Raw genomic sequence first — 27,551 nt, 5'->3', positions numbered from 1 at the left:
GCGACGTCTCAACGCCATGGATGGATGGATGATGAGGTAGCTAAGCTATAGCTATATAGTTGCAAAGGAAGGGAAGGAGGCATGGCATTGATTCCCTGATGGCGGCAGAGGAACCACTGCTTTGCTTGCTGCTATCTGATCGAATTAATGCCAACATGTACGGTTGCTTTTGCTTTGGTTCATATATATATCGAGAACGGCCGGACGTATACGACATACGGAGTAGTCTAGACAAAAGAACAATCATGCAATTAATCAATCGATCGCGTTGCATTTGCAGCACCGGCCGGCTAGCTACATCGACGTCGACCGACCTGTATATGTACACCCCACGTACTCTTCCAGTAGCTACGTACGTGCCACCACCTCGTACCACACTTTTCTTTTCTTTTCTTTTTTAGCGGAAGCGCCACACTTGTATACCAGCAGGAGGTAGCTGTTCTGAAAAAAGAGAGAGAGAGCCATATAATGCCCAGCCCAAGCCTAACTCAATCAGACCATAAGATTTGTCGTCTTATCTTCATGTCTCCAAGCTGGGCCGGTCTGACTAGATTTTCTCGGCCCGCCAGCTGTGGCTCCTCTCTGGCCCATCTAGTAATTATATTCAACACATGGCCAAAACTGAGCAGCAAGAGGGCATGAGAAGAAAAGTTGCTCCCTGTCCTCGTGAGCAACCGAGCATCGAGCACAAGTAGCAGAATCAATGATGGTCTTGCGTAGAAGATTGGAGCGCGTATTGGGCCTGTCCTTGAATAATAACCAAGCGAAGATCTTGATTTTGTTCGGCACGAAGGACTGCCAAATCCAGGCAGCATTTTCATCATCTGGCGCGTCTAACACAGCCAAGTAGGCACCAGCGGTGGACATCGGCAAACCATCCTTCAGCTGCCTGATGCCCGGAGCATTTGTGAGCACCACACCGTGCAACACATTACGCAAAAGAGCTAATTTTGTTAAGGTCAGTCTATTCCGCAAGCCTACTTCCAGACCTTCCGCTGTCGTTTGGATTGGCCATGGGCCGCACGACCAAGAAACAGTAGGGTTTGTTTAAACCGCCGATAGAGTAAACTAAACATACGATTCGCCACCATATGGCTGTGTGCATCGACCGATGATGCCCGGACATACGTCGTTCCGTTGCGTGTGTTTACGTTGTTTCCGCTCTTTTGCCGTCCTCCGGTAAAGTGTTCTACGGGAGGAGTTATTGGGAGTTCAAAGTTAAAACACACGCTGACGCTGCTGACTTTGTACGTGAGCATCTCGAACAAAAAGACATTAATAAGCCTGGGTGGCGCAAAGAAGTCAAAAGAAAGGAACGAGCGAGTGAGCAAAGCAAGGAAAGGGACTCAGCTCGGCGCACACACGCACCAAGTTTGAATTTCTAACAACTCCATTCCGCCCGAACGCCGTTTAAAAACTTTTATTTAAAACGGGAACTCGCCTTCTCTTCTCTTTCTTTAAACAACAAAGCCAAACAAGACCTTCCGAGAGAGAGAGAGAGAGACAGTGCCACTCCGTCATCGCTTGCTTTGCTGCTCACTTGCTCTTCCTCCAAGAGAGGCAAGGGAGACCTGCGCCGCCGCGGCCGCCCGCAGCACCAAGCGCCCCGGCGAGCCCTCCCTCTCCTCCACGGTGAAGGCTCCTCCGTCTGTTCGCCCGGGCCGGAGACCAGATCAGCCAGCCGCACAAACCCTAGACACCACCGCTGCCACAACACGCAAGGCCGGCCACCCTCTCGGATCTCGCCTCCGCTTGACCTCATTCCGCTGCTAGTCGGGCCGCTTCTTGCGGGGGCTGCCTGTCCTCGATTCGTCGGAATTCCAGTGCCTCTCCCGGTTCCAGGTACTCGGATCTGCTCTCCTGCAACTGTTGTGTGATTTCTCTTCACTCGCTCCCCGGAGTTTTCTCACTCAGATTCGTTCCGCCGCCGCGTGCGGCTTCTCGCTTGCTAGATGTCCGGGGAGGAGGAGGAGGCGCTGGGGTTCAGGGAGGACGACGCCCTCAGGTTCATCTTCGGCGACAGCATCGCCGGGATGGACGACGACGCCGGCTTCGACAGATCGCTCGTGGAGCTCCGCGTGTTTAAGGAAGTCTTCTCCTCCGGTGTCAACCACCACCTGCATCCGCATGCGCACATGGAGGGCCATTTCAAGGTGGCCGAGACATCGCTGCTTTCCTCATTGTCTGCACAGCAGCAGCAGCCCGCTGATGCACTGCAAGCCGGAGTACTGGACACCAAGGTCGAGGAGCCTCCACGGTTGTGCAGCGAGGGCATTGAGACTGACCGGATGGATGCCAGGGCGGCTCGTGGTGCCGGGGAGGAGCATGCACATTCTCATGGTAGCTTGGATGGCACAGTGGATCCTCTTGTTGAGCATAATGCACATTGCCGCAGCGAGCTGAATGGGGTTGATGAATTGGCCCTCGAGTTGGATGCCGCCTTGCAGGGTTTCTTGGGATACTGGCCAGATGGACCTAGGTGTGCGACCGATGATGTGGTCGGGGGCTTTAACCAGCAGCAAGTTTTCCGTGCAGCTGTTGTTGGAAACAATGCGGATGTGCACATGCAAGCAATGGTTGAGGACAGCGTAGCAGCTGGGTTGAGCGACGCGGTCGGGTTTGGTTGCAGCACCAGCACCAGCGGGGTTGATGATCCCATGCCGTCCTACATGGATGCTTTAGCAGATTTTTCACGGTTCCAGAGCGACACGTCTCTTTCCGATCCATTTCTATATCAGTGGCTACATGATCAGCAACCATTCCCGAGCGATGCCTCTTGCTTAAGTTATGATCAAGGACAAATTGTTGACACTAGTCAAGTGCTATATACATATAGTGGGGCAGATTTGTCCGAAAGAGGAGCAGAAGAATACCCATTTTACAACAAATCAGCCCATGATACTGCAATGCCACCTCGCCTATCCAATGATTGTATTGGCTCTGGGCAGTTTGTTGAACTTGACAACCTTTGTGAGAAGGGTACGCCCGATCCAAATACCAGTTCACTAGATGATGTTGATGTTCCTCAATGCAGCAACCTACAGTCTGTACCACCTGTTGTTGGTTCCAAGAGGACTTTAAGCAGAGATCTTCCTGATCAGTTGGAAGCACATGCACACTGCCTTTTCATTGATGCTGGCTGGACTATCAAGCCACGCAAAAGGAATGACAGAGCTAAGATGGCATCGTATTTCACAGCACCACACCGTGAAGTGGTTCTTAGCTCACTTACTCAGGCTTGGAAGTTTTGTGGTAACAAATTATATGAAGCATCTGTAGGTTCAGAACGGGGAAAGCATCCGAAGGAGTGGTCAGATGTTGATACGTTTTGGAAGGACCTCACAGATACGATGGAGTGTATCCAAAAGATACTTGTGAACCAACAAAATGCACTTACACTTCTTCAACGGTGGGAGCTTTTGGATCCTTTCATTGCTGTCGTGTTCATCAGTAGGAAAGTTACTGCTCTGCAACAATGTAAAACTCTTAGAGCTGTCGATAGTTCAACCTTTGTTCTCGATGACAACAAGCAAATGTCCTCAGAAAGTAAAAGCACACAGAAAGCCAGTAATTCATCAACCACCTGTATGGTTCGATCTACCCCTGTGATCACAGAATCTGACTGCAGCGCACGAGCAATTGAGACCTGCAACAGGAGTCAGGCTCTACAGAGCAGTCATGATCTCAAAGGTGGTCTCTATGGAGAGATTAATTTGAAGAGTGGCCGCACACAGGGTCAGGATTGTGAGGCAAGTGACCGAACAGAGAATCGCATTAAAGAAAGCACTGAAACCCGGCAAGTTTGCTCTGGAGCAAAGCTCGTCAATAATTCGGTGAAAAAAGCAAGGAAGAAGCCTGAAGTGATACCTTATATTGATGCAAATTGTTTAGATGGGCTGTACGCTCAAAGCTTTATGCAGCATACTATGGAAAATATATTTAACCAAGAGAACAATGTAGCAATTCTGGACTTCTCCAATCCAGATAACATTAACCTCTCTGGAAGACATTCTATCTGTCCAGCTGTTGGCACATTGAAAAAGCATCTGAGAGCTGAGTCCAGATCAGCAAAGCTAAGTGGAAACAACCAAATCAACAAACCTAACGTGTTGTTTCCTTCAGAGAGCAAGCAAATGAGTATGTTAAGAGGTGATACTGTTAAAGAACCGCACACGATCTCAGAACCTGATCCTAATGAAAGGGTGCCAGATGCCAATGAAATTGTCCCTGTAGAAATGGTCACAATCTCCGAACCTGATTCTAATGCAAGGGAGTCAGATGCCAATGAAATCGTCACTATAGAAATGGTCCACAAGAACTTGCCGTCGTCAAAGGAATCATCTCTTGGAATCCCTCCCAAGGATTCACACAATGTTCCAACTGACAGTGCTGTTCCTCTTGAATCATGCCATGAATCTAATGCTGCTCTCCTGAAAACTGATCTATCTCGTGAGTCACAAATCTGCAAGACGGTTGCTGCTAAAAGGAAACCTGAAGGTTGTGATAAGTATGCCAAGAAAAGACCTCGTGAGTTACGTATCAATGACGATGACCTTTTGATCGCAGCTATTGTTAAAAACAGGGATGCTGGCTCCTACCACAAATTTGCTGCAGGCTCATCTTTTTCGGTTGCAAAGAAATTTAAAAGCCAAAAGAGAGGCAGCAAGCTATTTGTTCGAACATGTGGAAAAGGAGGGACAAACCTATTGGGTGGGAAGAGAATAAGTTTGGCACGGAAAACTGTGCTCTGTTGGTTGATTGCCACAGGCTTTCTGACTGTAAAAGATGTTATTCAGTACAGGAATCTGAGGAGCAATGAAGTTATTAAGGATGGGCAGGTTACCTGGGAAGGCATTCTTTGCAACTGTTGCACAAAGACATTATCTATATCAGACTTCAAGGCTCATGCTGGTTGCCGGCTGCGTTTGTCCTCATTAGGCCTCTTTCTGCAGTCTGGCAAGTCGTATACTCTATGCCAGGTTGAGGCTTGGTCTGCTGAATTGATGAGCAGGAGAAGTGATGCATATGGTAGGAAAGTAGAGGCGGTGGATGAAAATGATGATACATGCGGTTTCTGTGGAGATGGTGGTGAATTACTTTGCTGTGACAATTGCCCATCAACGTATCATGAAGCTTGCTTGTCTTCTCAGGTATCTAGTTTCTCTACAGTGCCATTGGATGTTTATCCATTACTTAGTTATGTTGCAAACTTCCAATTCAGTTGTTGCGATCCCTATTGGTGCGCTGTTTTGTTCCAGAAAATGTCTATCTGTTGGAATCTTAAATTGAGCACTTATACTGATTGAAGTTTGTTTCATAATTTATTTTCTTCCTTTTACATCTGCAGGAGCTTCCAGAAGGCAGTTGGTACTGCCATAATTGCACATGCCGGAGCTGTGGGAATCCAGTTAACGAAAAGGAGGTTTCATCATTCTCAGATATCTTGAAATGTCTGCAGTGTGGAGATGCATGTAATAATTATCATCCCTCCTCTTTTGCCTTGTTATTTGCCAAGGGATGCAGTAGTTAATTTGTCTATTGTTCTTACAACTTTTTATTTGCCTTTAAAGTGGATGCATACTTTTTCAGTACGTATTTATCTTGCTGGAATACTTCTGTCCTTTCTTTCATAGAGCTTTTTACCCCTCTGTTGATCTAAGTCCCTTTGGTGGTAGTTTAGCTCCTTCCAGAAGTTGGCACAGAGTTTAGTTGTCAGTTGTCATGGAACCTGCTTTACTGAGGAATGAGTATTCATCTTGTCAGTATAAAACAGCCTAAGCCTCCAAGAAGACCCCCTCTAGATTTCATCTTGCTTTACATAATTGGTCTTCTAATGTTTATCCTCAACTTCAATTTGATTAGTGTTCATGTTTTCCACTGGCAGACCATAACACTTGTATTGATCGTGTGATGCTGCCCTCTGATGGTAAAAGATCTGACACATGGTTTTGCGGGAGATACTGTAAGGAGGTAACGTTTAATTTTATCTTTCTCTACAAGATGCTGAGTAGTGCAAGATTATTTAGGCAGTGACGTGATTTATCACCCGCTCATGCATTCCCAAATCAAACCTGCAGTCATCATTAGAATTAGATTCACCCTCTTGCATTGTTTGTTTTCCATGCTTGGAGAGCTTAGGTATCAATAATATGGCCATTAAGATCAAACTGTTTGCCATTTCATGGAACTATGGCTACTTCTGTTGGTGCACCTAACAAACTGTGGGCTTTGGTTTCAGACATTCTGTTTTCATACCCTTCATTTCTTCTCTGAAAGACCGTCTTTGCCATTGTTGCTAACAGATATTCATGGGATTACACAGTCAAGTTGGCGTAGAGAATGTAATTAACAATGATCTTTCATGGACCATATTGAGGTGTAACAGTGATGGTCAGAGGCTACATTCTGCCCAGAAGATTGGCCTTATGACCGAATGTAATACCAAATTGGCAGTGGCTCTTACTTTATTGGAGGAATGTTTCATTCGTATGGTGGATCCTAGAACTGGTGTTGACATGATACCACACGTCTTGTACAATAAGGGGCAAGTTTCCTATTTACTTTCCAGTCATTGTCCTTTGTGCCATTGATTCGTCTTAGACATCATTCTTTGCTCCAGTACTTGCCACAATAATATGTTGCTGAACAATTTTGAAACTTACTAACATGGAGTGCATTTCATCAGATCAAACTTTGCGCGCTTGGATTATAAGGGATTCTACACTGTAATCCTGGAGAAAGGTGATGAGATACTATGCGTAGCATCTATCAGGTAACAACTAACAACACTCTTGGTTGATCATGTAATCTACAAGTTGTTCTTAAGACTGAACATGCACTTGTAGGCAACAGTGTATGGTCAATGACTAACATATAGACTCATTAATTGTTAGAATACTTAGAGGTCACTCTGTGTTGTAAACTTTGCAGTGATGTAACTTACCTTGGCTATGTTTCTGTTTGGAGTAGGAATTTGAAACATTTTCTCAAGAACACTTACACAACCAAGCTTTTACCTCTGTATGTATGAGTTAAATGTTGTTAATCGATGGAACTGCAAACTTTTTGTAACAGAATTTCTCACATGCAAACCCAACTGGTTTTGATAAGATATCTTCATCCTGTTTAATTATTACAATTCCCACTGGTTTAGGACAGGTGTGAATATATGAATTTTTTTTCCAATACTAATATATTTATATTTTTCAGCTCATGAATAAATTAGCAAAGGTTCCAGATAGATGGAAACAGTTTGTTGGAAAAATTAATTAGTGAACAAAGAGTCGTATAAAGTGGGCATTTTTTTTTGCGAGAGTATAAAGTGGGCATTTGCAACACCATGTTATACAAAATTTATGTGTACTATCTCATGCAGGTTACACGGGACCAAAGCAGCTGAGCTGCCTTTCATTGCTACTTCTGTGGATTATCGCCGTCAAGGGATGTGCCGAAGACTGTTGGATATCATTGAAAAGGTATGTACACTAGAGTTTGGATATCAGATACAAGTGTTCTGAAGCAAATTATGAACTTATAGTGATCATGACCACATAACTTCATTAGCTTGGGTTTCAACTGTACTATGAATACCGTGGTGTGATTTTCTCCAAAATACTTGCCTAGCCCAGTCTATAATCGATCTTATTTGCATGCTTGCATATCTCAATTTGACCTGAATTTCTTTTTCTTTTATTGCAGATGCTGAGATCATTTCACGTTGAAATGTTGGTCCTTTCTGCCATTCCAGAGTTGGTTAATACATGGGTCTCAGGATTTGGTTTCAAACCTATCGAGGATGATGAGAAGAAACAACTACGTAATGTTAACTTGATGTTATTTCCTGGGGCATCCTTGCTAACCAAAAGGTTTGATGGAATTATAACTGCAAAACCAGGTTAGTTGTTCTATTACCTTCAGCCATATTTCTGCTTTCCTCATTATGAATTCAGACTTAGTATCATGCATTCCTTCTGTTGTTGCACCTATAATAATCCTCAGATTTTTGTAATTACGCAGAGAAGGAAAAAGGTGCATGTAATGTCTCTGTATTAACTAATGACAAATGTTTGCCTAATGGGAAAGCAAATGAGCATCTTGTATTCCATGAGCTTGAATTGCCAGAAAAGAAGTTGAATTCTGAGGTTGAAATGAATGGTTCTTTCAGAACACTGAAACATGAATGTGGTCCTGCAGCATGGTTTAATTCCGCTAAGGTTGGTCCACCAGCAATTCGAGGCTTTAAGCTTTTTCTTGATGTGAAAACAGACTACTTTTGTCTTCAACATCATAGTTGCGAGTTAATCCAATCTCCCAGTTGAAACTTGTAGGTTTGGGGTATTCATAAAAGTTAAACACATCTGAATATCTGATTTGGTTTTTAGAGAAACTCAGCTGTCCTAGATATATGGGACTTTTAAGTGACGCAGCTGTAATTTGCTGTGTAATCTGAACTCTGGACCTTAAAAAGTACAGAGAAGGGTTGAGGCTTAGGTTCATGGATGTGTAATCTGAATTCTGAACCTTAATACTATAATGTTTTGCATTCAGTGCACACAAACAAGCAGACCATTTGGAGCGCATACGCATACAATCCATTTTCATTGTTCTAATAATCAAATCCTAGTGTTTTGCATCTACAAGCACATCAGTATTTTTTTAAATTTTTTCTGAAGTTGTGCTATTATAACCAAACTTAATCCTTCAAGGTCTGTTCATGTTTTTGCAGCTAACTGTTGGGGAAGTGTGATTTTATCACAAAATCAAACATCCAGGCTCTATCCTTTTTGGTCGCTGTGTTAGTCAACTGTCGTGCTGATCTATGTCTGAACTTAAAGTTGTGACTGCGCAATTATATTGAAGCGTGCTGCTGTGGTGAGGCCATTCTTTCCGGGTATCTTGTAAGGATTTGTCGAAAGAAACCTGTCACAACACAGCATTTTGGTTGCCCTCAGTCATGTTGCAATTAATGTAACATTTGTTGGAAATTTTGGGGGTAACTCTGGTTTGGAATTTAACTATAGCAACAATATTTGCTTGCTCACATAAAAGATGCAGAATTCATGCCTTTGTGGGAGAAAACCATTAACGAAAGAATAGACAGAATTAGTACTATTCCAATTTTCTGCTCCTTCATTCTATCTTATCATTGTTTATATGCTCTACAGCCTCAATGTGGTGTGATGGATGTTCATTCATGCAATAACCAAGCAGCGACATTTTCGGAAGAAGTCGTCATCAAAGCCAGCATGTTGACGAATCAGAAGAGATAGTCATCCAAGAATATTCATCGCAATACGGCTCCAGTACCTAAGCTGAGAAAAGATTGGGGCACAATGGGACTGGTAATGCATGAAGACCCTCAAGTCCATTTGCATGGCACAGAATCGGTGCTGCTGAAACAGGATAAACATTGGAGTGTTGGACCCTTGAGGGTATGGATGCGAGCAATTTGTAGAGCCACCTAAGTAAGATGTTTCAGTGTTGGACCTGGTCTGCATACAAGCACCGACGGCATCCTGTCAAGTAAGTTAACTCCCCAGCGCATACTAGAATGATCTATTTGACGTTCACTGGATTCCATCTTTATTTTCTGGTCATTTTTGAGAATTCAGGTATAATAATTTGAAAGATGTTGCATCTTTTAGTAGCTTCAAAATCTGCCTTGGTCTGGTACTTATCTGCTGTAGTATTTCAGATGATTAACCTTCATATTTGGTCTTGACCTGGAACAGGACTCGCAGGGCGTAATTGCTGATGGCTGAGGCGAACAAAGAGTCCATTGATCAGATATGCAAGCAAGAGCAACTGCACTGCAGAACAAGCAAAACCTTGTTGGGTTCCGTTCATGTGGAGCTGCCATCCAAAACCTCCAAGTCTGTAGTATAAATTTTGGCAGAGCCTGCCTGAATTCTAGTACATCTTTGCATGATGCTTGGCCCTGTTTTGTCCTGTTTTCTAGAGCAATGTATTATAAATTTCGGCAGAGCAAATCATACTTTTGTATCCTTGATCCTTACTGCAATATATGCGGGCTGTTTTACAAATAAATAAATAGAGTTGATAGAACATTTTTCTTGGCCCTGCTGTGCTCCATTTCAACTGTGATGTAACTAGAAAATTTCCAGGGAATTCGTTGAATATACAAGACAGAGATACACAATGTGGTGGTTGCATGTATAGCACGATGTGACACAGAGATAACCATAATACTCGTGGATATGAATCAAAACTCTTGGTAATAATACAAGCAAATGTGCAAAGAAAACGTAATCAAGCGATTGCTGTTGATTCGTTCGTTCGTCCTACATAGGAAATGCAGAAGAGCACACGCGCCCATCTCATCTCATCTCAGAGAAGTCGAAGCAGCAGCAAAAAGGAAACTCAAAGGGCAAAGAACACATCGGAAAGCAGCACATGACTACTGGGCGTCCTCGTCACCGGCACCGTCGGCATCGGGCTGGAGCGGCGGGAGGAGCTGTGCCTTGCGTCGGGTGTCGCGGGGCGGGACGGGGACGGCGAGGAAGTGCTTGGTCTTGGAGATGGGCCTGGATCGGACGAGCTCGACGACGTCGCCGACCTTGAACTGGTTGTCCGGGTCGTGCGCCTGGTACTTCTTCTTGATGCGCTCCCGCCGGTGGTATTTCGGGTGCGGGGCCAGCCGCACCACCTCCACCCCGACAGTCTTGTTCGCCTTGGTCGTCACCACGCGTCCCGTCAGCTGCTTCGCCGCCGAGATCCGCCCGATCATCCCCGCCATTGCCGTTGCCATGGGCGCCGCATTTGGGGTTGGGAGATGGAGAGGGGCGAGGAAGGGCGAGGTCAGCAGCATCTTCTTCTTCTTCTTCCTTGTGTCTTCCTGCTTCTTCTCGAGGAGGGAGGGGATAAGGTTATTGAGCTGCAGCCACGACTCTACTAGATGAGAGCAAGGAGGGAGACGATAATACTGGGACTGTGGGTGGGCCGTCCGAGGCCAATGAACCTCTTTGGGCCGAATGAGACGAAAGGAACGCATTCTTTGTGCCTCCGATTTGTAGACAGGTCAGGGGGGCCACAGGTCAGCCTCGCGCGCCCCCTTTCTAGCAATAACATGATATATATCTGCACAAGTTCAGGCATTTGCATACTACAGATGCTGCAACAATCAAAACACAAATACTTGACACACAAACAAGTTATTGCACAAATCAGGACACAGCATAAGTTATACTCTAGTACTCCCTTACATAACTGATCCAGTCACAAATAAGTTATACAAAACACAGATGCTTCAACAAACAAACCAGTGGTAAAACAGGATATCATACTTCATAACAGGATTCATGCCTGAGCACCATCCCTAGCAATCCCTAAAAATACGTCCTGCTTGAAGCAGAGACAGACCAAGCAACAGTAATCTCCACCTGATAGCCGCCAAGGTCACATGTAGCTTCTTCTTTCTGGGGAATAAGGTCACATGTTGCTTGGCTTATGTTGCAAAGTTTTGGCTTAAACATGACATCACCTTGTGCAGCAATACCCCGACCAGACTCCGAGTATGCTTCAAGGACAACTTTCAGGCCTTCTAAATTTTCATGCCCTGGATTTATTTCAACAGAAACCACACGCCTTGACAGATCAATGTGACCGTCCGTGCCCATTGGCAGTTCTCCACGAGAATCGAGCAAGACGACCTCATTGGCATCCATAGTGGAACCCTGGCTAATCACAACTCGTCCTCCATAACTGAAACTTCCTCCTTTAATGATGCGGACACCCAAGAAAGTGGCCTGGACTGCGTTCTCTATTTGTTCCAAGCTTAACTGAGCTGTGCAAAGGCAATTGTCAAAGTAAACATTACGAAGAAAAGTACCATCACCATGGGAGTAATGGTATCTCTTCATGATCAAGGTTTTGTCCCGAGACATCGAAATGCCCTCACCCTTAGTTGCACTTCAAACTCAAGCGGGTTTATAGCTAGAATTCCCCGAGACGGCCTCCTGCAAATATCATCACCATTGTTATACTTAAATGCAATGAAATAATCAACAGTGTCATAAGCAGCATCAAGTAAAAGAGAGCGATTGATCTCAAGCGATTAAGAAATTTCAATTTCTCAGTAGATTTTTCTCCTGCCATCGTCCAATATAGTTGAATCATTTAATTCTATTGTGTCGACTAGTACTGCTGCTGTACATTGGGCTTCAGATACCAGCCATGCTATTACTAGACAAGCAGGGGACCTAATCATTTGTTTAATATGTTCAATGGGACATGGTCGTGGGAAGGGTGGTGGAAGAGGGAATCAGCGAGGGTTAGGGAGATCAAATCAACAGGAGCTTCCTCCGTTCCAAGGCTACCAGCGGATGGAAGGTTTCTCTCAGTTGGGAAGAGCCAGATTCCACCTGGAAATGTAACTCCTCAGCAGAACAAACATCAATCCTCTCATGACAATGGGAGGAGTGTCTGAATGGATTGCAATCAGGGGGAGCCGGTATCTGAAAGTGGTTCTAGACAGAAAAAGAAGAAGAAGCTAGCCTGCTTGGAGTGAATGTGCAGAACTCAGATTTGTCATATTGAATGGATTTCTAGTGTCTCTAGAATCCCTTTTCATTGTAGTGTCAGAGAAATGAATTTTTTATTATGCTTGCTACTATTGTTGGTGGCCTCTCCTGTTTCAGCCATATTAAAGCATCAGAGTTTATGTGTTAAGGCACTGTTGTTCTGCTTTCAAACTGTTGTTAAATTCCCTAAGTGCGCTCTAGAGCTAGTGAATGGCCAGCTGCATGTCAAATAACGAAGGGCACAACAAATTAGATTTGGCAAACGGGCAGTCAATAAGTATGAAAAAAAAGAAAATGGTGGGCTGGTGATCCCATAAGAGATTTAAACATCCGTTTGACTGGTTCATGGATTAGGAGATGCACGGAGAAGGATGACAAGCTATGGAAGCAAGTGGAAGGTAATACGAAAGCAGAAAGCTGGAAGCGGTACATACATCTCGGGTGAGTAGTTGGCAGTTCATATTGGTCCGATAGAAGAGAATGTTGCGGTTGCAATCGACGCTGTCTCGGGCATTGACCACTCCATACACAAGGAGCGGCCACTCCAAGTCACACTTGATCTCCGAGATCTTGAAGGAGAAGACCTGCAGGCTGGTTCCGGTGGTAGCGCCAAGATGATCGATAGGTAACCCGGGCGTGCAGTGCGTGAAGAGCATGGGGCTCAACATGGCTGTGAAAATCGTTAGAAATTGAATAAGGAATAATGAAGTAGTACTCCTTGTCTCAAATTTTTTCAAACATAAATGTATCTATAGCTAAAAAAGTCTAGATACATGCAATATTTTGACACTTAATATGGGACAGAGGGAGTATATATCTATCTAGTCGTTTGAAGTAGTACTTACTGCCAGATTTGAAATTATTTCCATGGCATACTGACTCCTTCCCCGTAGAGTAGTTGACGAACCGTTGCTCCTCTAAGAAAATCTGCTCCTTGGCTTTCTTCACCGACTCTATCTCCTCCTCCAGCTCCAGGTGAGCAGCAGAGTCCTTGTCATGTCTGTATCGAATGAATTCTCTCCAGTATGTCGCCACCAGATGCTCCCAATCAACTTCATCCTCCGAGTCCTGATACAATGAGAAATCAACTCTAGAACCAGATGTAAGCTGGAGGAACTTTGATCTGTATTCGGACAGGTATTGCTGCAGATGCGAGAAGAGCTCTGAGATGGGCGGCGTCTTATCGTCGTCTTCCTCTCTGACATCAAAGAGAGCAGCTGCTAGTTTGGTATTCCCCGTCAACAGAGAAGCTAAATCGTTCAACTCGGCAAGAAACGCCTTCATGTGCGCAGCTGACGGATTGGTTTTCTCCATCGAGAGAGATGGCTCGATGTGCCTGGTTGGTCTCGATGTGCTTCCCCCCCTCCCTCTTATGGTCCGGCTCCCGCAGCGCCTCCCCCTCGCCCTCAGAGTCCGGCTCCGGCAGCGCCTCCCTCTCGCCCTCCGAGTCCGGCTCCAACTCTGCCCCAACCAACCCCTCCATGTGCTTCTCCGCTTAGGGTTTCCCGATTGCTTCGGGTTTGTGTGGAGGATGCTTCGGGTTTCATTTATATATACTACAGGCCGAGTTCCCCCGCTCTATTGCATTTGGGCCTACTTATTTCGGACGGCCCATCTTTCTTTTTTCTATCTTTTTCCGGAATGCAAACCTCCATCCTGACCCATCAGATCTATGATGATGTTCTTAAAAAAAAATCATCAGATCTATCATGAGAGGTGGGAATAAAAAATAACACGCCATGTATACGGGGTTATGTGAAGAAAACGTGTTTGACTGAGTGTTATGATTTGCACTTTTAATCTGCGCTACGTGTTTTAGACATGGTACACATAAATAGTTTACAAGTTTGCACAGAATGAAAGTTTGCACGGGATACCACCTTTTTTCGGATGGGCCGAACTATCACCGGTTTAGTTTAGTTTATTTGAGGAGAGGAGTAAATAGTTACTGATGTATGGCCCCCGCAGCGAAGACATTTAGGATTCGAGGGAGAGCGCACGATCTATTTCCTCTCGCCTGTTGCCGCCATCTTGATTATGCAAGGTTGCGGGGCCTCGGATTCTTCTAGAAGCATGCATAAAGTGTTTAGCATTTTGTGGACATCATCGTTACCATGCGTAGGGTACGATGCCGTCGAGAATAAAGATGAACAGATTCTTCTTCAGCTGTGGTAGTGTCCTACCGGGCATTGCCACGGGGCGAACCTGTATGAAATTGAAAGGAAAACACTTCTCATTCTATACAAGAAACCCCTCGATGGGCTTCTCCGCCTCCTATGAGTAAATAGGGGTGCCATGGACGCTGCACGCCTCATAAGACTCACGTCACGACAACTTGCGACGCCACCAAAGGGCAATGTTCAAGTATTTGACATGCTCAAACCCATCTCTAATTTGAATGAACAGCAGGGATACTCACGAGAGCAATTCAAGACTTTGTCCTATCTTTTTTATTGATGGTAATGAATTAACAATACAAGGACGAGACCCTTTTCAAGCATAACAAAAAAAAAATCATCAAACCCTAGACCTACTCTCATCTCCCCATAATAGAATACACGCTAACAAAACTCTTTTCGCATTGTTTGCCGCTGGGGTGACAACAAAACCAACCCCACTGAAACCCAGCCAATACAAATTGACCGACCCCCCAAGTCCTATATGACACATACCATAGCCTCCCTTTTCGACTCGACTCAAATATGCCAACGAAAAACATCCTAACTCAATTGTCACCGTGCATTTGAGCTGTGTGGGACTATATAAACCACCAGAGTGAGTATACAACACACCAACCAACCAAAGACCCAGGCAGAATCAAACAACAATGTAGCTACACGTGACATCGTCCAATCTCATGCAACCCACAGTAAAACTTGGCCCTTTCTGCTGTTTGCCTCTCCGGTTGTATACCGAAATTCATCATCAGACACCATATCTCGCTAATCTCTGCACCACTGCTGGTTCTAGGGTGGACATACACTGTTCCCAACCAGCACTCCCAAGCATCTACAGGGAATAATTTCCGTCAGTTTCTTGCATACATACAGCATACAAGTGGAAATGCAAGGACTTCACTATTTCTTCTTTTCTACCTGCTTGTAGCCATTCAAAATCTGGCACACTTCATTGTGTAAACCTTCACTTTTTATCTCCTGCACGTATACAAGTAAGGTGAGCTCAAACGCATTGCTGGCCTCAAATAAAATATCCGACTGAAACCGCATCTTACATTCCAACTTGCACAGGCCTGACACACGTAAGTTAGTGAACCCACAGCCCCTGTTGGGTTTGCTGCCACCTAGTATAGCGCACACAAACAGAGTTGTTGTAAGTACACCATTCACAGCTATGAAGAATGTAACCGCAAGCATTAAGTAAAAGAACTGCGGGTTTACCATTGCACATAGGCCATGGAATGCGTCCTCTTTCTCAAAATCATCTCTTATCCTGCACAAGAAACAAAATTAACTCCAAAAGCCATGCAAGAGTATGAACATAAACATGCACCGCATCTCGAATGTTGTCAAGAAAGCTGCAAAAAGTCTTTCTTAGCCCTTTTGGCTATACCATAAAAAGCAAAAAAAAAAGGAAAGAAAGAGAAATGCTCACATGCACAAAGCATTGCACCAAGCTTGCATGAAATGTTCCATGTGAGGGGCCACAATGTCTGGACAGACCCAGGAAAGCCTCCCAAGAGTGATCGCACTATTTTCTATCAGTGACTTATTCAAGCTCTGTTGATGACACAACACAATGATACTTAGCTGAAATGCTCACTTGACAAGAAAACATGTTTTAAAAATAAAAGGTATTCACCTCTGGGGATGTTAGAATAGGAACCAGGTATGACACAACAGTGATCACCACAGGTGAAATTTCTTTGCCAATCTGGAAAGGAATGGTCAGTTAAACGTGTAAGAAATTTTCATAAATACTAATGAGTACTACTCACTCTGGCCGGAAATACTTGTCACTGATTTAGTACAACTTTGCACTTTGTACTAAATCTGGGTCGGAGGGAGTAGTATGTTTGTAGCATGAAAAATACCACTCGTTACAAACCCACATATAAATACTACTAGTATGTTTTAAAGTTGTTAAGGGGCAAGTGGTAATGCATGTCAATTGCTGACGAGCTAGTTATTGCACATACAATAGTAACAGACTTGCCAAAAAGAAATGAAACCCCCTCCAGTCATCTGTTATGTATAACATATTAATCTAGTACTGCTAAAAGTGGCACCAACCTTGATTGCTAATTCTCCGATGGCCCAGCAAGCATTGTTAGCGACTGACACGGCATCCTTCACAGATTGTGGGGTCTAGAGAAAAGAAACTATGTGAGAAACAAAAGGAGATAATACTGAACCACTAAGAATTCTTACCAGTTGCTTCGCTGCAACATTAAGGAATTCTTGAAGACGTGGATTCAAATGTATAGGGCAGACCTAGATATGATAATATGAAAATGTGTTATCGGCTGAAAATTGTAATAGAGATAACAAATAGAAACTTTAGTGCTTTGCAACCGACCCTAGAAAGGTCCCCAAGAAGTGCTAGAGAACTTTGTCGAACATCAGCTGCTTCATCCATACAGCATTGCAGAAGTAGATCTCTCAAATTGCTTTGTGCAACCTAAACCAAAAATAAAGATGGATTACACACTATGGAAGTGTTGCTGATATAATATGCTATAAGATGATTTCAACAAACAGAGTACAAGCAGTATTAACGACAATCTTCTAAAGCTCCCAACCAAGTGCATAATCTAGCCTATTATGTACAAACTGAACTGCATGGTCTTCATAATTAAAGCACCATTAACAAAAGCTGAAAGAATTGAATTTACCAGGCTTTCAATACCAGCACCAAGTCCTTCTGTAAGTCCGGACAACAGGTCCAACGAACAGACAATGAATTCCTTATCATATAACACACCAGCTGCAGCAGGATCAACCTGCATGTAGAAAGGAGATGTCCATCAAGCAACAGAAAAGCATGAGCTTATTTTTTATGTAAGTAAACACTAGTAGCATACTCCATCAAACATTGACGTTAAATTGTCAAACAGATTAATTTTGTAGTTGGCATAATCCATGGTACTAAACAGATCAGAGTACCAGAAACCATGCTACAACAGGAGAAGAGAAACCTCTACGCTCAGACGTGACCTAGATTAAGATCATAACTGTCCAAAGGACGTGTAGATAATAAGAACACAAATTTACGTATTTGAAGTTCACCCATTCGAACAAACTAGCTAAGTATAGGCTGGAAAGGTCGAACTTGATATAATATAATTTCTCTTCCACAAAAACAAAGAAAAGACGTTAAGCATTCAGTGTTAACCATCTCATCACTAAGTAATCTATTAAACAAAAAAAAAACTTGATTATCATAGCAGGTGCAGGCTGGGATTGATGTAGTTAGCCTTGATTTACAAATCAATGGATACTTTAGTTAAAGCTACTGCTGGATGCTGTAGTTTCACTGAAAGAGCATTCATAGTTCAAATATCGCTGTTTGGCTACAGGTATAAATAAGACATTAAGTATCACATGGAAGGAAAATGGTTCGATTATAAGGATTGTTAAACAGCTCAAGAAGCATGAACTGAAATCTCTAGGGTGAAATATCAGCAAAAGGAATGACAGAGACCGAGATAGCTACGTCCTACAGTAGGAAATAAAAAATTGCACATACCTTTGCCAACTGCTGGGATTGGATAAGACTGACGCACCTCTGAAATACTGGTTCAGCAAACTGAGAAAATCCTGGTCCCAGTGCCTGGAAAATTATGTTTTTCAAAGATGGTCTCAATATTACAGAGTAACCTTACAAACAACAATACAGAGCAAGATCTATAAATTAGTGGAACAAGCACTTAATAACTAGGATGCACAGAAATGGAGATACGGACACCGCGATACGACAATTTTTCAAAAACCCTGATACGGGGATACGTTTATGTATATTTAATAAATATTAATAATATATAAAAATTAGTGATTTCATACGCGAAAGCCCTCTCTCTTCTCCACCTAGTTTGTCATGATAAAATAGAAATCACAACTCTTCCCAGCATTCAACAACTGGACTGCATGTGCTCCTCCAGCACCACTGCCCGCATTCGATGGCGTAGCAGTAGGGGACCAGGGTGGCAGTGGCGCAGCAGCAGCAGGGGACGCGGCGGCGCCCAGCACCCAGGTCGGTAGGTCAGTATGGGAGAAAGATTGGATTGATTCAGGGTTGGAGTGGGACTAGGCATTAGGCCATTAGGTCTTTCCGTATCCTACCATCGTGAAGTATCAGAATTAATTTTCTTTCTTAAAAAATAGAAAATCGTCTGATACGTATTTTGGGGTACCCGGAGGTATCCAACCGCCAATACGCACGATTTCTGAAGTATCCGTGTTAAGACAAATTGGGACAGCATGTTTTATACTCCCTCCTTTTCTTAAAGAATGGCGTATATGGTTTTCCCCTTTTTTTCTCAAAGCTTGGCGCATGCGCATGATCTCCCGAAACTGCCCCCGCTACCCTCCGCATCTTCTGCATGCAAATTAATGCTCCCGGATTCTCTCTCCTTTACTCTCCTCTCCCGTATGCATGCAAAACTCTCTCTCTCTCTCCTTCCTTTATTATCTCCCTCCATTATTCTACCTCTTTATTCTCTGCTTCCGCTGTTCACTCAATATCCTTCCTCCTTCCCCATTTCAATCTCTCTTCTCTTTATGCGACCGTTGCTTGCAGAGAGAGAACGAAGTAGAGGTGTAGCAACAATGGTCGAAGAAGAGGTCACCAGCGACTTGCGTGCACTGGCGACGACGCATCGTGGCGAGGGAAGAAACTGGTTGGATGCTGCTGTGCGCGCCCAAGCCATGGCGGAAGAGCATAAGCGCACTGGTGAGGAGATGCGTGTCGGTGCCGTGTGGTTGGCCATCCTTTACCTGCGTGCGGCCAAATTCTGCGTGCGTGTGGTTGATTTGTACGTGCGAGCTGCCGGCGAGGATAACCAATGTGTCGCCAACGAGAAGGACAAACGTGCAGCTGACGAGGTGCGAGCCATCGCCAAGGAAGACCAACGCGCTGCCGACGAGTTCAACCCTGCTGGTGACGGGCACGGCATCACCAACTTCAATTCGCGTAGCCCGCTGCTAGGCAAGCACGGCCACGGGGACGGTGTGCAGACTGCCGACGAGGTCAAGCCTGCTGGCGATGAGCGCAGCATCACCATCTTCAAATTGCATGGCCATCCAATCCGTGAGCTGCATGCGGCCTGCTGGAGTGGCTAATTAATGCCAGCAGAGAATGCGAAGGGGTACGTGCGCATAGTCGAGAGAATTAAGTCTCAGCCAGGGGTAAAACTGTCCACAATTGAGAGAATATGAGTTTCTTGGTCTGTGTGCATGGAGCAAACACGCCAATCTTTAAGAAAAGAAGGGAGTATTGAACAATGAAGACATACAAGGGAAGTCAACATTCTTGTAGTATAGTACCAACTAAGCAACCGTCAGTGGATCATGGATTCTTGTAGTATAGTATACCATATTATTATTACCAAATAAACTCTTTAGTAAACATTTTCAATTCAAATAATTCTATATACTGTGCCAAGTTTATTACTGAGATAACCAAAAAGGTATTCTAACATGAGCACGACAGACGGTCTACAGATTAAAATAAAAGTACCTGTGCAATAGATGTAAAGCATTCAAGCAGTGGAAATAAATCTTTGTCGGAGTTGGGAAGTTGCTGCCACTTCATGATTAATGGAGGCATGAAAATATCTAGATATTTCGTCTGCATGACATCATAAAAGGAATTAACATGCTGAAAACCCAGATTGAGGAAATCATCACAGAAGAATATCTAATTAATACAAAGAACAAGCATCAGAGGAATTCATCAATGTTGAACCTGGTTTAGCTCTGCTCCAACAGCATCAGCAAGAGTACCAAGAGCGTCATAGAGTATCCGAAGGTTTCGCCTCTAATCAAAAGAATAACGGTGTTAGAGCTAAGGAAAGGAGACTTGAGGAAGTGCTTGTTGAATGGCAGTGCCCAATGCAGTTGCAAATTTATGAATGTTTAAATTCTCAAGAACCTGGTATTTCCCATATGCACACATGAGGTGCTGCAAAATAATATCCAGTCGGGGCACTAATTCTTCTGCAGCCTCCTGAAAAACAGATACCATTTTTTAGTAATTATTCACAAGACCTCGGTGCGGGAAACCAACCGAAGATAGCCAAATCACCTCTTCAAGTGTTGCAAATGCAGAACAAGCAGCCTCCTGCACTCTTTTGTTGGTATCTAATATCCTTCTGAGCAAACCTATGAGAATCTTATCAAATTGTTCACGACCGTTCGGATGGCCAAGGCTCTGTGCCACAAAAATAACAGTGTCGTAAGTTAAGAGCCACAGATCTACTAAATGAGCATGCATAAACAAGGAACCAAGTCCACATAAGTATATACCCCCATTCTCCCAAAGCATTAGGAATACATACATGACACTGGGAATATTTTAAAATAAGTAGTCCCACCAATAGAAACTTAAACATGCAACATAAAGTACATATATTATTACTACCGAGCTCCACATGTTTTAATTACATTGCATATGGTAGAAAATTAGAAATTATTCCAAACAGATGAATAGCAACAACAAATATGAGTATTCTGTTACCTGAACAATGAACTTGCTATATCGAGAGAGGGTCCAACAAGTAATACTCCGTATAAGAGGGAACTTGTCATCAAGAAGTGGGATTAGGAAAGCAACAATCTGCAGTTGAACAGAACATCTCAGAAAGGGTACAGTGTATTGCAATTAATGCAGTTAGATAGGTGACAACAGGAAAATTGTTCATACTAGATACTAGAATTGTAACTTACAGCAGTTCAAAATTCCAATTCAGATAACAGAAGCCAGTAAGATTAATAGGTATGTGTTCTCAATGGCATTTGCTCATTTGACCATAGCTAAAGATAGACTGCAGAGCGCATGGACAAATCAATAATCAGTCATTAAATTACCTGCGGAAGGTGGGGATATAATCCAGTAATGCAACCCTCTGCTATAGCACCAATAGACAAAACAGCAGCTTCCCGCTCCTTCCAGGCATCATCATCTGTACGGCCCAAATTTTGCTGCAAATTACAGAAATTAATTTATGTTATCCAAAGGATGCGACGTTGGAAACAGAGTGCAGCAATAGATATTGTACCAAGCGCCAACTATAACAAAAGGCACTTGAAAGGGTAAACTTGGAAAACAAGCCAATGATGCCAGGGACAGGATTATGAAGCTGCCAGTTACTTGAGACATACTGCAATAACTAGTTTCACAGTTGGGACATATTCGATCAACATCACAACTTTAGGTAATAGCTTTTAGGGTTTATGTGCCACTAGTCAAGCCAATTCATAACTGACAAGCTTAAGCAATTATCAAAAATCTTACTCCCTCCGTCCAACAATATGAGGCATATTTGGGTTCGGTTGACCAAGCTTTTGACCACAAATTATTTCCTGAATATGTGACTAATGTGATCAAAATCATAACCATAAGCAAATATCCTTGAGTAGGAACATAATGGATATGAATCTATGTCATATAATTATATATTAATAGAGTAATTTGTGGTCAAAGCATTGGTCAAAAGAAAACTAATACGCCCCCTATTGTTGGACGGAGGTAGTATCTAAGGAGCCTGGTTTATTTGACTCCTATAAGAACCTAAGATTATACTTCCTCCGATCCATAATAAGTGTCGCTGATTATGGATCAGAGGGAGTAATAATTATCGAGACCGATCAGAAGGCATTTCGTTTTTTGCCACACACGAGTAAGGGAAATTCGTCTAGGTAACCATTTGGTTAGCACTAAAACTGTAAGTTGACACACTTGCTTAGCATACTATCCAACCTTTCATAATCAGTTAGTTTCATATTCTTCCACACCTTTGCCTAACCTGTCACCACCGATTTTTCCCACCACAAAAATATGTGGCTAACACACTTCGACAAGGAAACTGGCAATTTATAGTATTGAACCAAACATACCAACAATTTATAGGGTCAGATCAGGAGTACTGCTAGACCAAGTGCCTCATTACTAACAGATATATTTAAATTTAAGTAATGTTTCAATGTTTGAAGTCAATGAAGCATCAAGATCAGAACTAAAATCAACTCTATAAATCCAACAGTCACGTATACAGTGCACAACCAGAAGTGAAATACCTGGATCAGAGGCATTAAAGTAGGAAGAATGTCATCACCAAAAACATTAGAGAGGACATCCAACCCAGCAGCACTGCATTTGCGCAAGTTCCAAGCATTTATAGCGTCATCGTCATCCTATCCATACAGCCATTAAGATTTTGCAAATTTAAGTTGATAAGTAGGCAAGAAAGCCATTCAGCTGCTTAAAAATAAATAAAATTTCAAAACTCACATCATCTTCTCCAGTTTCAGATCCATGTAATCGAGATGCATGGAAGCGGGGCTTCAGATCCTGTTACACAATTGTCTAGATCTTATTTCAAGTAAGAAAAAAGAGAAGATCATATATCATAAACATGTAGATAACTTGCATACCGCTGTTCTTAAACAGCCATGGCAGTGTTCTTAAATGCTAACTGTAACTACTACCAACTAACAATGAAAAGATCTAATGTGCCTATCACAGTTCAAAATTAAAGGACAATTATTATATTTTTAGTGTTGTACTGACTAAAAGTAAAGCCTTATTCAATATTTAATTACACATGGATAGAGCCAACCATATAATTCAAGCCACTATCACTGAAAACATATAATTACAGAAGTTGTAACCAACCTGGTCCCTGTCCGGGAAAGATTCATCTTCCTGAAAAAATAAAATATTTAAAAGATCAGGCCAACTATTGCCCGGTTACCAGGAAGTGAAAAATGCAAGATATAAAGAAATTTACCACACCTCAGCATCAGCAAGTGATTCGTCATCATCAGTATAGATCATATTCGACACCAAAGTCTATAAATAAATATAAAAGGATGATGTTACAAATTGTAACCAGGCTCAAGATTCATTAATCAGTAGCACTAGTTTAGATAATGTGAAATGTTACTGGGATTAAGCGTGGCAAGAACTCCCGCAATCCTTCAGGAGGCATGCTGACATCACAGTATGCGGACCTGAAAAATTCACTTATAGTTAATACTGTAAGACAGTGTCAATCAAGATCAGTTTGCCATTATGCAGTCGTTCAAAGTTTGTTTTGAAACAGAAGGATGTCAAGCATACAAGATGCGAGAATAAAAATTATTGAATTTAAATAACAAGAGTAGACGAAAAGCTGTCATAAGGAGCACCAATAAATTGCAAGAAAACTGATAATACAAAGTTTGAATATGACATGTTGAATCTATCATGTTGACAGAAAGCATACCAGAATTCACAAGCCTCAAGAGCAACTTCGTCGTCTGAATCTTTATTAGCTTGCAGGATCAATTCGGTAACATTTTTCAAATGTGGCTGCAGTTTTGATAATTTATTGTCAAATCGAGCATAAGGCTATTTGAGAGCAACTGGGATTATTGGCAAGAAAATCTACTGATGAAAGAAGATTGGCAAGTGATACATACAAAAATAAGCCTTATAAAAGGACGGTTGTGTTTCATACTTGTGCTCACAGATAGAATGTGAGCTGAATGGGGGAGATTCCAGAACTCTTTAAATAATAGTAAATACAATAACAACAAGTTTCATGGCGGAGTAGACATTTCACAACAGACAGTAAAAAATAGTGGGGAAACATAATAAAGCAGAAAGGCAAAACAAATTGGAAAACCAGTTATCTGGCTATGAATTGCTTGGTGAGGACAGCAAACGGAGTCTAAATGGGCAGCACTGAACGTTATTCATTACCTCCAAAATTGATGGCCGCACTTCAATGAGCTGAACCCAGGCCGAACAAACCTATCAAAGAAATGGGGGAAAATTATCAAGATGAAATATGCAATTGACAACTGAACTAAGCAGAGCAGCATTTATACATCCTCGTTATAATTAGCACTTGTGGACAAATCAGCTAGGTAAAGAAAAGCATTAACAGGAAATCTACTGAGTTATGCAATAATTGCATTTATACATATTTGAACTCTATCCATACAAGATTACAAAGTAGTGGTGCATCTTAAAGTGGAATTTTCAACAGTGAAATACCAGTTTCCGAACATCTGGTGAAGGATCCTTCGCAAGGCTGAATAAGCCCTGAAGGTACTGATCCATCGACATATACAGAGCCTGCAGTTAAATTGCAATGATTAGTCACAAACATTGAGCAAGCAACATAAGATTGGGACGAAGGGGGAGAAAGGGAAGGGGACTCTTACCGATGGCATCACCACAATATACTGATTGATACAGCCCAGTGCTAGTTTTCTAAGACTTGCATGTGGAGACTGGAAAAACTGGAAAAAAAAATGAATTGACTGTATCAGACCCTGTAAAAGTGTTAAACAAGAGTATGCAGGCATGTGTATAGCACCACAAGGGCATGATTGTTTGCAAACCTGCAGCATGCATGGCATGAATACGTTGATTGGTCTTTCGGACAGACCAGGAACATCAACATCAAGCTCTTCAGGAACATCCTCACATATCTGTCATAAAAAGCAATCTTTTGAGCATGCAAATTGTGTTCAGGAAGTTATAACTTATACAATTTGTACTGTAACATTCAATGCTACATGATTGCTTTACTGTCTAGGTACCAGTACCAGGTAGTGGGACTTGCCTCTCACTGAATAGCTAGACCTAGAGTCTAGAGATAGTCTTCCATGTATAAATGAAAATTCAGGCTCGAATATTACCTTGTAGATAGCGTCCATAGCACCCTCCATATGATCCAGATCATTACTGTCCAAACATTGATGTAGAGCCTGGAACAACTCAACCCATCCAGCGACTCGAACAATTTGAAAAAGCACACTGATAACGGTTCCAACTGTGGATCTAATTGCCCTATTAGTTGCCCCTATACATGTCAACAACTCAGACTTGATGTATTGCTGAGATGGAGGCGGCATGGAAATGAAAGCCGCTCGCAGATTGTTTTTCAATAGAAGGCCAGCAGCTTGCCTTACTTCAAAAGATTTTCCCTGGTATAGGCAGGAGGAGTGTTACCCAGATGTCAGCAACGTTATATACGGTAGCTGGTGAGGAATTCAAAGCAGTTTTTAATCCAGCACTAGGCACGGAATCTACAAATTTTGCTGCATAGCTAAATAATCTACATGAGATGGGAGTACATTTAAGGATTCCTAGCATTGGTCTTGGTCCCTATATAAAATGCTAAAATGCTATTTGAAAAAGAAGTAAAGAAAACATGCAATCCCAAAATTTATCATCCTATCTTGAAGCCCTAATTAAACGGATATGATGCCAGCTGCTAGAAGACATGGTTCGATCAAGTGTCTAGTATCTTTGTGCCAGAGTTGCTATCTGGTCCAAAATTAAATTAAATGTACATAGAAGATTATCTTCAATGTGTTACTTCTTCAATATATTATATATTCCAATTTTACACATTTACATCACGAGGTACGGGTTTCGCATCGAATTCCTTAAAGCGTCAATGTTAGCTTCAATTCTATCGGCAGTGCTAACTAACATGCAAGAGAAATGTTCCAAATAGTGGTTAACCCAACTTTAAGTGCATATATGTTGTTGTATAATGCTAGTTCCAGTGTAAAGTTGAGTTAGCACAATAGCAGCTGGTATTGGCATGAAACATAAAACAAGAGAATCGCTAAGCACATTGCAAAGCCTAAACCCTACTAGAACCCCAACTTGGCAGCATGATAAATAAACGCAAGGCGGGGAAATAAAGAAATAATTTCCAAATTAACCACCGGGACGCTTGTTCAAATCAAAGAGCTACACGAAAAACCCTTTTTCCACGGGATCAGCACCATAACCACTGAAACAAACGCCTTCAAATCTATGCAGTAATAAAGCAGCTACGATCAGCAGCTTACTCTCACCCAAAAAGGTCAACTAGGACGCATGTTCTTTACATGCTAATGTATTCTCATAATCGGTGCCCATTTAAGCTCTATCCTTAGTAATCCGGTGCCGAAAACCCTAGTAAGAAAAGACAGTGCGATTCCAGATCGAAAACAGCGCGCGGCGGGGAACCCATTCTCAAGCCCTAGTAGAGTACTGCATCCGTGAGCCAGCGGCCTAAAACCCTAGCGCGACGGCCATGATAAACAAGCGAGCGAGCGACTGAGGACGAGGCTTCCGGGAAAGAGGAAGAAGGAAGGCAGGGGGGTGGAGGACGGCCGACGAACCTCTCCGCGGGCGAGGAGGAAGACGAGGTAGTTGTTGAAGTCCGGGAACTGGCTGTAGTGCTGGAGCTGCTGCCAGATGCGCGCCTGGTCGGAGTTGGGGGAGATGTGCGCCTCCAGGAGCGCGCAGATCTCGCGTAGCCCCTCCTCCTGCGGCTGCCACAGCGCCGCCGCCGCCGCCGCCGAGGCCATCGCGCCGCCGACGAAAGACGATCGCCTGGAGAACGCGCCGGGGGCGTTGGATGGGTAGTGCGCCGGGGAAGTGGCGGCGGGAGGAAACGGCTGGCGGCGCGGCGGCGGAAGGAATCGATCCTGGCTGCAACCAATCCAAGGAGAGTATAGAGGAGCAGGAGTTGGGGGAGGAAGGAGAGAAGCGCAACTTTATAGATAGGCTCTTTTGCTTCTTCGAATTCTGCTTCCTCTTCCTTTTTCTTGCCTTTCCTGTGATTTCTCCGGTCTTTATGGGGCTTGGTGTAAATATATATGCGAATACTCCTATGTATCATTCTTTACGGATTCTTGTCGAAATATTACATGTATGTAGACATATTTTAGTAATAGATACATCCATTTTTAGGTAAATTTGAGACAAGAATTATGGAACGGAGGTAATACTTAGCAAAGCAAGCAAGGATTAATTTATGAGTGCTGACTTATGTAGCGT

General features: G+C 43.1%; 4 protein-coding genes across 9 annotated transcripts; 1 reads left to right on the top strand and 3 right to left on the bottom strand.

Annotated features, from left to right (window-relative positions):
- Positions 1 to 1,461: 1,461 nt before the first annotated feature.
- LOC100839049 lies at positions 1,462 to 10,067 on the top strand. Of its 5 annotated transcripts, none has more exons than XM_024455559.1 (12): positions 1,463 to 1,842; positions 1,953 to 5,150; positions 5,348 to 5,471; positions 5,885 to 5,970; positions 6,303 to 6,544; positions 6,686 to 6,772; positions 7,376 to 7,475; positions 7,699 to 7,894; positions 7,999 to 8,213; positions 8,726 to 8,871; positions 9,165 to 9,522; positions 9,732 to 10,067. In XM_024455559.1, exons 2-10 carry the CDS (start codon positions 1,953 to 1,955, stop codon positions 8,744 to 8,746), a joined length of 4,269 nt encoding a protein of 1,422 aa, XP_024311327.1. In that variant the 5' UTR covers positions 1,463 to 1,842; the 3' UTR covers positions 8,747 to 8,871; positions 9,165 to 9,522; positions 9,732 to 10,067. The 5 variants fall into 5 exon arrangements, with proteins under 5 accessions (XP_024311330.1, XP_024311329.1, XP_024311327.1 ...); XM_003579501.4 differs by having other exon boundaries at positions 1,464 to 1,842; positions 8,017 to 8,213; XM_024455562.1 differs by lacking the exon at positions 7,999 to 8,213 and having other exon boundaries at positions 1,462 to 1,842; positions 8,726 to 8,890.
- Positions 10,068 to 10,193: 126 nt separating this feature from the next.
- Positions 10,194 to 11,026, bottom strand: LOC100845152 (30S ribosomal protein S17, chloroplastic). Its single transcript, XM_003580845.4, has one exon. The coding sequence runs from the start codon at positions 11,009 to 11,011 to the stop codon at positions 10,418 to 10,420; it is 594 nt and encodes a 197-aa protein (XP_003580893.2). The 5' UTR covers positions 11,012 to 11,026; the 3' UTR covers positions 10,194 to 10,417.
- An 18-nt stretch (positions 11,027 to 11,044) lies between these two features.
- Positions 11,045 to 14,021, bottom strand: LOC112269266. 2 transcript variants are annotated; one of them, XM_024455564.1, is made up of 4 exons: positions 13,385 to 14,021; positions 12,974 to 13,209; positions 11,918 to 11,975; positions 11,045 to 11,798 (listed from the first exon to the last, which is right to left on the bottom strand). In XM_024455564.1, exons 1-3 carry the CDS (start codon positions 13,851 to 13,853, stop codon positions 11,937 to 11,939), a joined length of 744 nt encoding a protein of 247 aa, XP_024311332.1. In that variant the 5' UTR covers positions 13,854 to 14,021; the 3' UTR covers positions 11,045 to 11,798; positions 11,918 to 11,936. The 2 variants fall into 2 exon arrangements, with proteins under 2 accessions (XP_024311332.1, XP_024311331.1); XM_024455563.1 differs by having other exon boundaries at positions 11,045 to 11,975.
- Positions 14,022 to 14,959: 938 nt separating this feature from the next.
- On the bottom strand, positions 14,960 to 27,255 carry LOC100838433 (transportin-1). Its single transcript, XM_003579500.4, has 29 exons — positions 26,891 to 27,255; positions 25,409 to 25,696; positions 25,109 to 25,198; positions 24,929 to 25,006; positions 24,759 to 24,839; positions 24,462 to 24,512; positions 23,983 to 24,068; positions 23,662 to 23,728; positions 23,511 to 23,567; positions 23,391 to 23,420; positions 23,007 to 23,066; positions 22,793 to 22,909; positions 21,584 to 21,697; positions 21,234 to 21,332; positions 20,802 to 20,927; positions 20,649 to 20,723; positions 20,463 to 20,534; positions 20,235 to 20,345; positions 18,246 to 18,329; positions 17,392 to 17,499; positions 17,076 to 17,177; positions 16,928 to 16,990; positions 16,790 to 16,864; positions 16,359 to 16,430; positions 16,152 to 16,276; positions 15,938 to 15,989; positions 15,772 to 15,840; positions 15,635 to 15,694; positions 14,960 to 15,548 (listed from the first exon to the last, which is right to left on the bottom strand). Exons 1-29 carry the CDS (start codon positions 27,077 to 27,079, stop codon positions 15,465 to 15,467), a joined length of 2,685 nt encoding a protein of 894 aa, XP_003579548.1. The 5' UTR covers positions 27,080 to 27,255; the 3' UTR covers positions 14,960 to 15,464.
- Between the last annotated feature and the right edge of the window lie 296 nt (positions 27,256 to 27,551).

Source organism: Brachypodium distachyon, chromosome 5 (assembly GCF_000005505.3).
Source record: "Brachypodium distachyon strain Bd21 chromosome 5, Brachypodium_distachyon_v3.0, whole genome shotgun sequence".
Lineage (NCBI taxonomy): Eukaryota > Viridiplantae > Streptophyta > Magnoliopsida > Poales > Poaceae > Brachypodium > Brachypodium distachyon.
The sequence above is the reverse complement of the archived record's forward strand: the minus strand, read 5'-3'. Positions and strand labels throughout refer to the sequence as shown.